The 15,217-nt window shown below is 43.5% G+C and overlaps 1 protein-coding gene across 1 annotated transcript; it reads right to left on the bottom strand.

The window, feature by feature from the left end:
- Positions 1-263: 263 nt before the first annotated feature.
- LOC131270727 (helicase POLQ-like) lies at positions 264-4,662 on the bottom strand. Its single transcript, XM_058272473.1, has 5 exons — positions 4,326-4,662; positions 1,630-4,241; positions 605-988; positions 409-543; positions 264-335 (listed from the first exon to the last, which is right to left on the bottom strand). Exons 1-5 carry the CDS (start codon positions 4,660-4,662, stop codon positions 264-266), a joined length of 3,540 nt encoding a protein of 1,179 aa, XP_058128456.1.
- Positions 4,663-15,217: the final 10,555 nt, after the last annotated feature.

Below are 15,217 nucleotides of genomic sequence, written 5' to 3'. Positions count from 1 at the left end.
GGGATGCTGTATTAAGATGGGAGATGAAGAAGATCAAGATTCATCTCCATGCAGCATCCCATTCATCTCCCAGCATCCTAACATATGAATTTCTTGGAATTTATGATCCGGCTATCCGGCAACACAACGTTTGCTTCCGTTTTGGCAATAAGTAATAAGTTCAGCCTTCGTTATGTCCATTTTATCTTCTTACAGCTAACTGATGCGAGTTGGTGAGTGGCTATATGGTATTCCTCACCACCACAATGATCAGCAAAACAAGTTCAACGATTCATCTGCGAGAGATACTCTTCGGCCTGTTCGCGTAGGACATCAACTTGTTCCATAAGTTTCGCCTAAAAGTAACAACAAGTTGTAATGTAGTAATGGAGAAATGTGGAATCAGCCTCAACTGCATGCATGCATTACCTTCGCGCTCAGTATCAATTGGTTCGCCGTCCTGTAGTTCATGTATTCGATGGTTTCTACCAGCTCCTTCGATTTGGCACGGGCTAAGGAGCCGAGCGTCGTGTACCCCGCCCGGTACAACTGTTTGGCACGGCCCTGGAAAAAAAACAACGAGAATAATTTTGCCACACGCGAATGCCGCGAGATCGCAACTTACCAGCTTCATCGATGGCAGCTCCATCAGTGGCATCAGCTCAAGCTTACAGTAGTGCGTCAATCGTTTGGTCATGCCCGTCAGCAGGTGCTGGAACGCCCACAGTTCCGGGATTTCCTCGCACATCCGCAGCAAACTGTGCGCTGTCCCAGCGGCGGCGGTCATTAGCGTCTGAATCGCCCCCGCGCTCACGCGGTACTTGAGGGCAACTTCCTGGAGATCCGTTTGGCCCCAAAGGTCGTGTACGATTAGCACACGGAAGAAACGCTGCATTAGGAACATTGTCTCGTCGGGTACAGTGCGGCGCTTTAAAATTTTCTCTATAACCACTTGACTGATGTTGTACCTTGCGGCGATTTTCCGCAGTGCATCCGAGAGTTTACTGGTCTGAAAAAAGTATTGCAGTCAGTTAATAATCTTTTTGAATTGAACCTCTTTTTAATGCTTAATATCAAGGGCACATCCTTATCACCGTACTAATCCATTTTTACGATTGCCTCTATACTTGAAAACTCGTTTATTCTTTTGATGTCCAACCACTACACTTCAACGTTTACAATTTTTCTTGCAAAGCTACGTGATAGTCGGATATGATGAAATTATAGTAACTTTAATCCTTCCATCTTGCTGAACTGAAGCTTAAGATTTTTTTATAGTTATTTTTAAAAAAAATATGTTGAGGAAGACCTAGAAAAGACAAGAACAAACTAGAAGACAGTCTTCCATGATTCGCTCTTAGAAAAAGCATTTCTAAAATTTCATCAAAAATTACTTCATCCATCACTACTCGATTTTGAAAAAACGATACAAGAACAAAACAAATGGTATTTGAGTGCTTATCAAACAAATGCTTTAGCGTGGTTCGCACTATGGAGCTATGAAAAAGATAAGTTTCAGGTAACAAATACATACAAATAATACAAATAGGATACAAATATATTTCACGGTTGTTTGTGGTTCAACTTGCGGTGTTTAACACTTAACGTTTAAGAAACAATACTTGCTATCGTTAACAAAGGGGTACTTACCAGAATGATCAAATCCTCAATTTTGAAATATACTTCCAATCCGTCCTCAAGCAGAATGAGGAAAAGCAGATCGAACTCATCGAGCACACACAGTCGTTTGCCTAGTTCCTGCATCTCGTTGTAGAACCGGACCGCTCGCTCTATGTCGAACCCGGCTCGGATGGCCGCCTTGCCAAGGTTGATCACTTCCAGCGGGCTCGTTCGATCGATCGTTTTGAAAACCTTACCCGGACGGGAAGGTGTCTTGTGTACTCGAACGAACGCCTGTCCTACCGCTTCCTCCGATCGTCCATCTGCGGCACTGATTTGTACAACCATGTTCGTGGGATTGCGCATACAGCTATCGTGCGTTGCCTTTATCGCATTGCCCTGATACAGCTGCACGATCGTTTCATCGGTGATGGCCTCGAGATCGATTTCGCGTCGCTTCGCTTGCTGCGCTAGCAGCGTGCTTCCAACCATCGCTTGAAGCGCATTCCGTGTCTTACAAAGACCGAGCCCGATCGAGCCGAGTACGAGCGATTTCAAGCAGGCTCCTTCGTCTTCCAAGAGCGCCGACTCGGCGAAGTCCAGTGGTGAGCAGAACATCTCGCAAATTTGCGGAATATCGCGCATGGCGGAAATAAGTATGGAATCGCCGGTGTCGCGTTTACCCGCACGCCCTGCGTGGCCAACCATTTGTTTGTAGCGACTTAGCGTAAAAAAATCGCTCCCAATGTAAGGAGAGCAGATTATTACACGTTTCGCCGAAAGATTCACACTGGCGGCCAGAGTGGAAGTGCACACGATCACCGAAAGGATGCCGGCCCGGAATGCATCCTCGATCATACGACGCTCGTCCTGCGTTAACCTACCGTGATGGTACGCGACCCCGACACGAAACGAATGCGGAAGGATTGGTGCAACGGACCCGTCATCCTGGAGAGACTTTATAATCTGCGCTTTTTCCTCTGCCCGGTGCTGGGCAAATGAATCCGGCAAGTTGGCCGCTAGCATGGCGCACAAACTTTCACACCTGTTTCTGGTAGGACAAAACACCAAACACGAACCCTTGGGGATTACTTCCATGATCAGACCAATCACATGGTCCACGTCGATCCGCCGCAGTTCCTCACCGTAGTTAAACTCTAACTTTCGCTTTTCTCCTAACACATCAAATATGCGTTCGGCTTGGCTGCGAACCTCGAACAGATCTTCCCCCCACTTGATGTATTCCTTCAACTCCACCGGCCGATTTTCGCGACAGTAAACGTCGGCTAGCATGAAACGGGCCAATTCACCCAAGTTTCCGATAGAAGCACTCATTCCTACGATCTGAATTCCGGCTCGTAGCGACTGCACCTTGGTGATCAACATCTCCAGAGTGCCCCCGTGTCGCTGCTCTCCAATCATATGCAGTTCGTCGATCACGATCAGCCCGATCTCGTCCGCGCGACCCACCTCGATGAGAGAGTTCATGAGGATGAGCGATTTTTCGATCGTACAAACAAAGATCGTGTTTTTTCTGTGCCGTTTGTGCGGCGGACATTGTCCCCTACCACCGGTGTACTCCTCCAATAAAAACTGCAGCTCGATCGAGAACGGAGTGAGCGCGATCAGCTTCTCCTGAGCGGATGAAACGTACGGCACGACGAACATGACGTTCCGCAGGCGGCAAATAATCTCCCGTAGCATAAGAATCTCCGCCACCAGTGTCTTTCCACCGCTCGTTGGCAGTGCGTAGATCAAATTACGTCTCTCGTCGATCGCCGGCAAGTCCAGACACTCCTGCTGCCAATCGTACAGCTCGCCAATACCACGAAAGTCTCGCAGCATTCGCCGAACGTTGTTCGGTAGCCCAAAGAACGGACCCTTCTCGAGGAAAAGCGACGATACGTGGGGTACGGTGAACTTTGGCTTTGTAGTCTGATCTGAAATTCGCTCATCACGATTGATGGCCGCTATGGTCGAGTTGCTGGTCCTCATTCGCGAGCTTCCCTCGCCTATCGCATTCGCCATCGGCTCAATGTTGGTCATGTCGTGCAGCGTACGGTCACAGATTTCAAAAATCCGCAACCCTTCGCTCACCTTCTGCAGCTCGAAGGTACGTTCGGCTTCAGCGGCTACCTGCTGGAAATGTGACGGACGCTCCGGATGACCTATTTGTGATGCACCGATCGCGACGATTCGCTCCACCCCCTCATCAGCGAGGGACTCGTCTTGCCGCATGTACTGCGAACAGATGTCCTGGTTTGTGTACACCTCGAACCCGTTACTCTCTCGCAGCATATCACCGACGTGCGTTACTGGTTTGGTGGACCCGATCCGTTTCAGTTTAGCCTTGATTATTTCGTCCGTGTCAAGTTGATCATGGCTGGCGATCGGTACCTGTCCACATGGTAGCATTTCAGCATCGTCATTTTCCACCCCGGACCACAGAGGACGAACCGGAGGAGTTTCCTCGTTTGCAACGTTTGACCGATTTGATGTTAGATTTTCATTACAGCCACTGTCCCTCCCTCCGTCGCGCACCTCGCTACCGTCCATGTTCATTTTAAGCACATAAATCTTTCGACTACTTACAGCTGATTTTTGCAGTTTCGGAGGACTTGCCATAAGCCTTCTTTCAATGGCTGTTACAGGAAAACAGTTTTGAAATAAAGTAAAAAGTATCTTAAATCCTACGTTATTGTCACTCGTATAAAGCGTTCACCTACCTCCAACTGATTTGGAACGTTTTCGAAACGGCGTGATCGGTTGATCGGCTGCACCGCCCCATGAGGTACGCGGCTTCGAACGTTTGACTTTTTTCTCGATGCTGGCCAAATCGACCGCGTTCAGCAACGTGCTATCTAGCTCCAACAGTTTCGTACTTAAGTCATCTTTAGGTTTGCTGGTACAAGCTGTGACCGGTGCTCGGAAATCAACCGGGTTTGCTGCCGGCGCTGCTGGTGCTACGCCCCTGGCTGCCGAACGCAGATTCGGTGAAATCAAGCATTTCCTCGCCGTTGTGGGAAGCATCTGTCGACCGCGGGAACTTCGATTTCCCGACATGGCTGGCAAACTGTTTTTTATGTAAAGTAATGAGAAGCTTTAATCAAAACAAAGTTGCATTCATTTTTCACTGTATTTTAATGTCGTCATAACAATCTGCACCTGCTAAGGAAATTGACAAACTTACAATTCTCCAACGAGTGAAGAGAAGAGGTGTGTTCTGTTTTTATTTGACAATCATGAATCGGATGTGTCGCATTGACAATGCGTGTGATTTCTTTTTAAGGATAATAATAAATTCGGATTGAACGGAAATTATATGCAAGCACAGTTATTGCGGGTTGTTGCGTTAATCATTTTGGGAACGAACATGAAAGCTGAAAGAAAACATTTCTACCGATACACTTCATTGAAGGTCTTCCCGGTCAAGCCGCTTATATCATCAAATAAACAAAACCGGGAATATGTCGAGTTTTTCGCAACCTGTCCCGTATGATGATATATTTTTGGAAAGGTTAAATAGAGACGAAGAAGATTTATTTAATTTCGATTTGGTCAGATGCTGATTAAAAATATGTTTTTAAGCGCAGAAACAAATACAAAATTAATTACCGTATGAAGTGTCCTCTTTGGCAATTGTCTTCTTCGTCAGCATGTTTACAAAATGCGGGTTCAGTTCTTCAAGTAGGTGGTCGTAGATCAATAAAAAAAATAATTTAATTTCATGTTTTAATGCTAGAAATAGTACTTTGTTTTTGAAAAATTAAAACATAATTATCTCAAGTCCGAACACTGACGACAAGCAAATAGGATGAAGATTTATAATTAAAGAACACATTTCTGCGGGTAAACTTTACCGAAGGTGATTCCGGTGAGCTGTATATTGTCAAATAAGCCAATACGGGAATAAGTTGTGTTGTTTGCAACCGATCTCGCATTATTATATATTTTTATAATGGTAAATTGAAGACCGAGAAAACTTATTTCATTTCGATATGGTCAGATGAAGATTAAAAAACGTCTTTTGTAGCAGAAACGAACCATTATTTCAACAACGTATGAAGGTGGTTTCAATGAAACCATGTTTACAAAATGCGGGTTCAGTTCTTCAAGTAGGTGGTCATAGCTCAATAAAAACAATAATTTAATTTCATGTTTTAATGCTTGAAATAGTACTTTGTTTTTGAAAAATTAGAACATAATTTTCTCGAGTTCGAGCACTGACGACAAGCAAATAGGCTGAAGATGTATATTTAAAGAACACAATTCTACGGGTAAACTTTACCGAAGTTGATTCCGGTGAGCTGTATTTTGTCAAATAAACAAATCCGGGTATAAGTTAAGTTGTTTGCAACCGATCTCGCATTATTATATATTTTTGGAATGGTAAATTGCGGACCAAGAAAACTTTTTTCATTTCGATATGGTCAGATGCATATTAAAAAAAGTCTTTTGTAGCACAAACGAACCATTTATTCAACAACGTATGAAGATGGTTTCAATGAAACCATGTTTACAAAATACGGGTTAAGTTCTTCAAGTAGGAGGTCGAATATCAATAAAAAAATTATTTTATTTTATGTTTTCATGCTTAAAATAGTACTTTGTTATTGAAAAATTAAAACATATTTATCTCGAGTTTGAGCACTGACGACAAACAAATAGAATGAAGATGTATAATTAAAGAACACATTTCTACGGGTAAACTTTACCGAAGGCGATTCCGGTGAGCTGTATTTTGTCAAATAAGCGAATCCGGGAATAAGTTGTGTTGTTTGCAACCGATCTCGCATTGTTATATATTTTTGGAATGGTAAATTGCGGACCAAGAAAACTTTTTTTATTTCGATATGGTCGGATGCAGATTAAAAAAAGTATTTTGTAGCAGAAACGAACCATTATTTCAACAACGTATGAAGGTGGTTTCAATGAAACCATGTTTACAAAATACGTGTTCAGTTCTTCAAGTAGGTCTTCGATGAGCAACGAATAAAATAATTTCATTTCTTGTTTTTTTGCTAGAAACAGAACATTGTTTTTTATTAATTGAAAAATTATTAATTCGTTATCATAGGACGTATTTCTAAGAAAGCAGGAGAAAGATAAATGTTGAAAGAACATATTTTTAAGATTGCGGTTCATCGTAGGTGCACCATGGTACTGGTCATCACTGCTGATATCGGAAAAACCACAAAACCGGAAATAAGTCTGGTTGTAAGAACCCGATCTCGTATGATTATATATTTTTGGAATGGTATTTTAGAGACCAAAAGCTTCATTTTTATTATATATGCGCAGACGTAAATTAAAAAAAAATCTGTTACAGCAGAAACAAATAATTATTCCGTATGAAGTTGACTTTTTGACAATTGTCTTCCATTTTGTCGTGTTTACAAATTGTGGGTTCAGTTCTCCAACGAGAATAATGAAAACCAACGAACAAATTTTAAATTATTCTTGTTTTGAAATAAGTTGCTCACTCTGGCCGTTATATTTAATTTAATGATGATTCTTCCACATGACCGCAACAATACTGGAACATTTACGCTGAAAGAAACAACGTTTTCTTGATTTTGTTTGTGAGCTATTGAAAAATTAATAACTCCTTTTCGTTCAACTGACATTTCGGGAAGCAGGACAGAGAATCGACTCAATGTACCTGCCGAAAAAAACGACGCCATTTTACAGACGCCTTCCTACGGACGAAAGAAGCAAACTCAACCAATTTACTACAGAAAAAATAAAAAGTTTCGTGCAGAAAATGGCCTTGAGTTGGATAAACGCTACTGAGGATATGTTCGGATCGGCGGAGACCGAACAATGTGCGAATATCGGTAACGTTCCTGCCGAACAGTGGACGGTAGCCGAGTACGATGATTTGGTCCACCAGCTTCGAGCAATTTTGCCAGCGGAGGACGAGAAGAAAGCAGACGACCGGATTCAGCAAATAAATTGGACTCGCGTCGCTGTAGGCAACCATACGCCCGAAGAAGCAAAGAAGGCGACAAAAATGTTGTTGCAGAGAGTCGACGCGTATCGGACGCTGGACGAAATGCTCTGCATCGTGCAGAAGAAAGGAGTCCGGGAGTGTTTGGGCGACACGCCGAAAACTACACAACAAAAAATGCAACAATTTTCGTAAGTCTTAAATAATCAACCAAAAGGTGCCTTGGTTTTCATTGATTGTATTGTTTGTTTTGTTTTGATTATTTCTAGCTACCAGAACCAAACCAAAACAACATACAACAAGATAGCAAACCGCACCATAACACCTTACAATATTTTTACAAAACAACAAAGCACCTTAAATCTGACTTGCGCCGACCGGAAAAAGCTGTGGAAGCATGCTGATCCTGCCACGAAACTGCCTTATATCATCGAAGCATCGCGTTCGGAAAACCACCGGCTTACAAAGGAAGAAAAGCGGCTGTTTGACGAGGCAAACGGAAAGCCCCAATCCGTTCCACTCACTACAATTGATTACTTCGTCGCAAAGTACGGCCAACATAAACCACCATATACAGCAGCGAGGTGTCACCGGGCTGCAAGGAAGCGATTCCACCGACTGCCAACAGTCCGCAAAACAGCATTCGAGAGAGAACACCAGGACGCCCTGATTAGATACATCACCGAACATATGGCGTATATTGATACATGTTCATCTTTTCAGAGGCAGGCGGAGTGGGAGGAGCTGGATCGGTACATGCAGGCTGTGCTACCGAAAACTCAAGTGGTGGACGAAGACCAGGCCAGATGCAGCGACGATGATTTCCACGACTTGCCGATTGCGGAGTCGACGGCGCTGGACGATGCATCCCTTTTTGGCCATCATGTGGATCAGCACAACAGTTGTGCTAAACGTAGAAAACCGAACAACTCATCGTCGTCGTCGAGCGTCCACGCGCTCACACTATTTTAATATGAAAAATTAATTTAAATATTATTAATGCATGCCTTCAAATAATTTAATGCATGCAAAAATGACTAACCACGTTCAATTTAAAGTAATGCATGCCATATAATAAATAAGTGCATGCAAATGTAGATATAGCTTTTTCATTTAAAATAAATGCATGCAAATAAACAATTGTTAAAACTATATCACTCGTGTTCAATTTATTTGAGTTATGGCTACGTTTTCCCCATTTTGCTGCTCGCACTCTTTTATTTCAATTTCGCTTGCAGTCGATATTTATTTTGGAGATTGAATCCTCGTTTCAAAAAAAAAAAAAAACACTTCGTGCATGATAAGCTGCATCTCCTAAACCCAGCAAAGCATAGCATGGAACACAAAAAAAGCGTAGCTCAGGCTGTATCAAACCAATCTCGCAAAACAAATAAGTTTTGGAAACGTTATGCGGAGTCCATAAACATCCCGTCGAGAGCGAGAAGATGCGATGGTTTTTAAGTAAAATCAGGTATGAGGGGAGACATCACTGATTTTAACCCCGTTGAGCCGGTTTTCAGTACCGTAAAAAACACAAAATCAAGCGTAGCTCAGGCTGTATCAAACCAATCTCGCAAAACAAATAAGTTTTGGAAACGTTATGCGGAGTCCAACAACATCCCGTCGAGAGCGAGAAGATGCGATGGTTTTTTAGTAAAATAAGGTATGAGGGGAGACATCACTGATTTTGGCCCCGTTGAGCCGGTTTTCGGTACCGTAAAAAACACAAAATCAAGCGTAGCTCAGGCTGTATCAAACCAATCTCGCAAAATAAATAAGTTTTGGAAACGTTATGCGGAGTCCAACAACATCCCGTCGAGAGCGAGAAGATGCGATGGTTTTTTAGTAAAATCAGGTATGAGGGGAGACATCACTGATTTGGACCCCGTTGAGCCGGTTTTCGGTACCGTAAAAAACACAAAACCTTGCGTAGCTCAGGCTGTATCAAACCAATCTCGCAAAACAAATAAGTTTTGGAAACGTTATGCGGAGTCCAACAACATCCCGTCGAGAGCGAGAAGATGCGATGGTTTTTTAGTAAAATCAGGTATGAGGGGAGACATCACTGATTTTGGCCCCGTTCAGCCGGTTTTCAGTACCGTAAAAAACACAAAACAAGCGTAGCTCAGGCTGTATCAAACCAATCTCGCAAAACAAATAAGTTTTGGAAACGTTATGCGGAGTCCAACAACATCCCGTCGAGAGCGAGAAGATGCGATGGTTTTTTAGTAAAATCAGGTATGAGGGGAGACATCACTGATTTGGACCCCGTTGAGCCGGTTTTCGGTACCGTAAAAAACACAAAATCAAGCGTAGCTCAGGCTGTATCAACCCAATCTCGCAAAACAAATAAGTTTTGAAAACGTTATGCGGAGTCCAACAACATCCCGTCGAGAGCGAGAAGATCCGATGGTTTTTTAGTCAAATCAGGTATGAGGGGAGACATCACTGATTTGGACCCCGTTGAGCCGGTTTTCGGTACCGTAAAAAACACAAAATCAAGCGTAGCTCAGGCTGTATCAAACCAATCTTGCAAAACAAATAAGTTTTGGAAACGTTATGCGGAGTCCAACAACATCCCGTCGAGAGCGAGAAGATGCGATGGTTTTTTAGTAAAATCAGGTATGAGGGGAGACATCACTGATTTTGGCCCCGTTGAGCCAGTTTTCAGTACCGTAAAAAACACAAAACCTTGCGTAGCTCAGGCTGTATCAAACCAATCTCGCAAAACAAATAAGTTTTGGAAACGTTATGCGGAGTCCAACAACATCCCGTCGAGAGCGAGAAGATGCTATGGTTTTTTAGTAAAATCAGGTATGAGGGGAGACATCACTGATTTTGGCCCCGTTGAGCCGGTTTTCGGTACCGTAAAAAACACAAAATCAAGCGTAGCTCAGGCTGTATCAAACCAATCTCGCAAAACTAATAAGTTTTGGAAACGTTATGCAGAGTCCAACAACATCCCGTCGAGAGCGAGAAGATGCGATGGTTTTTTAGTAAAATCAGGTATGAGGGGAGACATCACTGATTTTGGCCCCGTTGAGCCGGTTTTCGGTACCGTAAAAAACACAAAATCAAGCGTAGCTCAGGCTGTATCAAACCAATCTTGCAAAACAAATAAGTTTTGGAAACGTTATGCGGAGTCCAACAACATCCCGTCGAGAGCGAGAAGATGCGATGGTTTTTTAGTAAAATCAGGTATGAGGGGAGACATCACTGATTTTGGCCCCGTTGAGCCGGTTTTCGGTACCGTAAAAAACACAAAATCAAGCGTAGCTCAGGCTGTATCAAACCAATCTTGCAAAACAAATAAGTTTTGGAAACGTTATGCGGAGTCCAACAACATCCCGTCGAGAGCGAGAAGATGCGATGGTTTTTTAGTAAAATCAGGTATGAGGGGAGACATCACTGATTTTGGCCCCGTTGAGCCAGTTTTCAGTACCGTAAAAAACACAAAATCAAGCGTAACTCAGGCTGTATCAAACCAATCTCGCAAAACAAATAAGTTTTGGAAACGTTATGCGGAGTCCAACAACATCCCGTCGAGAGCGAGAAGATGCGATGGTTTTTTAGTCAAATCAGGTATGAGGGGAGACATCACTGATTTGGACCCCGTTGAGCCGGTTTTCGGTACCGTAAAAAACACAAAATCAAGCGTAGCTCAGGCTGTATCAAACCAATCTTGCAAAACAAATAAGTTTTGGAAACGTTATGCGGAGTCCAACAACATCCCGTCGAGAGCGAGAAGATGCGATGGTTTTTTAGTAAAATCAGGTATGAGGGGAGACATCACTGATTTTGGCCCCGTTGAGCCAGTTTTCAGTACCGTAAAAAACACAAAACCTTGCGTAGCTCAGGCTGTATCAAACCAATCTCGCAAAACAAATAAGTTTTGGAAACGTTATGCGGAGTCCAACAACATCCCGTCGAGAGCGAGAAGATGCTATGGTTTTTTAGTAAAATCAGGTATGAGGGGAGACATCACTGATTTTGGCCCCGTTGAGCCGGTTTTCGGTACCGTAAAAAACACAAAATCAAGCGTAGCTCAGGCTGTATCAAACCAATCTCGCAAAACTAATAAGTTTTGGAAACGTTATGCAGAGTCCAACAACATCCCGTCGAGAGCGAGAAGATGCGATGGTTTTTTAGTAAAATCAGGTATGAGGGGAGACATCACTGATTTTGGCCCCGTTGAGCCGGTTTTCGGTACCGTAAAAAACACAAAACCTTGCGTAGCTCAGGCTGTATCAAACCAATCTCGCAAAACAAATAAGTTTTGGAAACGTTATGCGGAGTCCAACAACATCCCGTCGAGAGCGAGAAGATGCGATGGTTTTTAAGTAAAATCGGGTATGAGGGGAGACATCACTGATTTGGCCCCGTTGAGCCGGTTTTCGGTACCGTAAAAAACACAAAATCAAGCGTAGCTCAGGCTGTATCAAACCAATCTTGCAAAACAAATAAGTTTTGGAAACGTTATGCGGAGTCCAACAACATCCCGTCGAGAGCGAGAAGATGCGATGGTTTTTTAGTAAAATCAGGTATGAGGGGAGACATCACTGATTTTGGCCCCGTTGAGCCAGTTTTCAGTACCGTAAAAAACACAAAATCAAGCGTAACTCAGGCTGTATCAAACCAATCTCGCAAAACAAATAAGTTTTGGAAACGTTATGCGGAGTCCAACAACATCCCGTCGAGAGCGAGAAGATGCGATGGTTTTTTAGTAAAATCAGGTATGAGGGGAGACATCACTGATTTGGACCCCGTTGAGCCGGTTTTCGGTACCGTAAAAAACACAAAATCAAGCGTAGCTCAGGCTGTATCAAACCAATCTCGCAAAACTAATAAGTTTTGGAAACGTTATGCAGAGTCCAACAACATCCCGTCGAGAGCGAGAAGATGCGATGGTTTTTTAGTAAAATCAGGTATGAGGGGAGACATCACTGATTTGGACCCCGTTGAGCCGGTTTTCGGTACCGTAAAAAACACAAAATCAAGCGTAGCTCAGGCTGTATCAAACCAATCTCGCAAAACAAATAAGTTTTGGAAACGTTATGCGGAGTCCAACAACATCCCGTCGAGAGCGAGAAGATGCGATGGTTTTTTAGTAAAATCAGGTATGAGGGGAGACATCACTGATTTTGGCCCCGTTGAGCCAGTTTTCAGTACCGTAAAAAACACAAAACCTTGCGTAGCTCAGGCTGTATCAAACCAATCTCGCAAAACAAATAAGTTTTGGAAACGTTATGCGGAGTCCAACAACATCCCGTCGAGAGCGAGAAGATGCTATGGTTTTTTAGTAAAATCAGGTATGAGGGGAGACATCACTGATTTTGGCCCCGTTGAGCCGGTTTTCGGTACCGTAAAAAACACAAAATCAAGCGTAGCTCAGGCTGTATCAAACCAATCTCGCAAAACTAATAAGTTTTGGAAACGTTATGCAGAGTCCAACAACATCCCGTCGAGAGCGAGAAGATGCGATGGTTTTTTAGTAAAATCAGGTATGAGGGGAGACATCACTGATTTTGGCCCCGTTGAGCCGGTTTTCGGTACCGTAAAAAACACAAAACCTTGCGTAGCTCAGGCTGTATCAAACCAATCTCGCCAAACAAATAAGTTTTGGAAACGTTATGCGGAGTCCAACAACATCCCGTCGAGAGCGAGAAGATGCGATGGTTTTTTAGTAAAATCAGGTATGAGGGGAGACATCACTGATTTTGGCCCCGTTGAGCCGGTTTTCGGTACCGTAAAAAACACAAAATCAAGCGTAGCTCAGGCTGTATCAAACCAATCTCGCAAAACTAATAAGTTTTGGAAACGTTATGCAGAGTCCAACAACATCCCGTCGAGAGCGAGAAGATGCGATGGTTTTTTAGTAAAATCAGGTATGAGGGGAGACATCACTGATTTCGGCCCCGTTGAGCCGGTTTTCGGTACCGTAAAAAACACAAAACCTTGCGTAGCTCAGGCTGTATCAAACCAATCTCGCAAAACAAATAAGTTTTGGAAACGTTATGCGGAGTCCAACAACATCCCGTCGAGAGCGAGAAGATGCGATGGTTTTTTAGTAAAATCAGGTATGAGGGGAGACATCACTGATTTGGACCCCGTTGAGCCGGTTTTCGGTACCGTAAAAAACACAAAATCAAGCGTAGCTCAGGCTGTATCAACCCAATCTCGCAAAACAAATAAGTTTTGAAAACGTTATGCGGAGTCCAACAACATCCCGTCGAGAGCGAGAAGATCCGATGGTTTTTTAGTCAAATCAGGTATGAGGGGAGACATCACTGATTTGGACCCCGTTGAGCCGGTTTTCGGTACCGTAAAAAACACAAAATCAAGCGTAGCTCAGGCTGTATCAAACCAATCTCGCAAAACAAATATGTTTTGGAAACGTTATGCGGAGTCCAACAACATCCCGTCGAGAGCGAGAAGATGCGATGGTTTTTTAGTAAAATCAGGTATGAGGGGAGACATCACTGATTTTGGCCCCGTTGAGCCGGTTTTCAGTACCGTAGAAAACACAAAACCAAGCGTAGCTCAGGCTGTATCAAACCAATCTCGCAAAACAAATAAGTTTTGGAAACGTTATGCGGAGTCCAACAACATCCCGTCGAGAGCGAGAAGATCCGATGGTTTTTTAGTCAAATCAGGTATGAGGGGAGACATCACTGATTTGGACCCCGTTGAGCCGGTTTTCGGTACCGTAAAAAACACAACACCAAGCGTAGCTCTGGCTGCATCAAACCAATCTCGCAAAACAAAACAGTTTTGGAAACGTATGCTGTAAACAGCCAATCATATCGCGCGGGGGTGGTATGCTGACGGGGGTATATAATATAACCACAATACCCGTCTGCACCAAATGATGGTTTTTGGGTTTAATTTTTTTGTTGCACACCATGACAACCTTTTAGAACTTTCATTTCCCATATCAAAGATTTTTCCCCCGTTAGGCCGGTTTTCAGTACCGTTAAAAACACAAAATCAAGCGTAGCTCAGGCTGCATCAATCCAATCTCGCGAAACAGTACTGTTTTGGAAACGTTGGAAACGAAATAGCGGCAAGTTGGTGACGAGGTAGCAAGTTGGCGTAGAATAATTATAAACTATTCATGTTGTACCCAACAAAAAACCATACGTTGCCAAGGCGCTAGCTGGCCTGTAAGGTGGACATATGGGTGATTCAAGGTTTGTACCCAAGTATGGCCAAGTATGGTGAAAACAGGGTAAGGTACCAAGTACCACGAATAACTTCGGCTGTAGATGGCCGAGCAAGACAAACTGCATACCGTTGGTAAGGTCTCTGGTTGACCTATCTACTCTAAAAGTTTCATGAGGCTGAGTTGAAAGACCACGGAGATATTAGGTGATGATGGTCCAATTCGGGGACCAAGTCCCAGGAAATGGCACTTGGCCAAAATCACCCTTGAAAGGTGAATACCAGCTGACCGGTAAGAGATAGCGACTTGGCGTAGAATATTCATACGTTTGGCGGGTAAAGACGCAACTTTCATTATATTAGAGCAACCCGATCAGGGTGCTCCAAGTCGGTCGTTTGGTCGGTTTATGGTTTGGGCCGATCACGTGGTGCACCAGGTAGAGGTACCTTTCATGAATTATAACTCGGTCAGTTTGCCACCGAGCGACAAGTTGCGGTATGATTTGG

The sequence above is a fragment of the Anopheles coustani genome (genome assembly GCF_943734705.1).
Source record: "Anopheles coustani chromosome X unlocalized genomic scaffold, idAnoCousDA_361_x.2 X_unloc_52, whole genome shotgun sequence".
NCBI classification, from domain to species: Eukaryota; Metazoa; Arthropoda; class Insecta; order Diptera; family Culicidae; genus Anopheles; species Anopheles coustani.
The sequence above is the reverse complement of the archived record's forward strand: the minus strand, read 5'-3'. Positions and strand labels throughout refer to the sequence as shown.

Coding starts and splice junctions, on each gene's coding strand:
- LOC131270727 (XM_058272473.1), bottom strand. CDS start 4,662: ATGTCGGGAAATCGAAGTTCCCGCGGTCGACAGATGCTTCCCACAACG. Junction 4,242..4,325: donor ACGTTCCAAATCAGTTGGAG/GTAGGTGAACGC, acceptor TTCCTGTAACAG/CCATTGAAAGAAGGCTTATG. Junction 544..604: donor AGCTGCCATCGATGAAGCTG/GTAAGTTGCGAT, acceptor TTTTTTTTCCAG/GGCCGTGCCAAACAGTTGTA.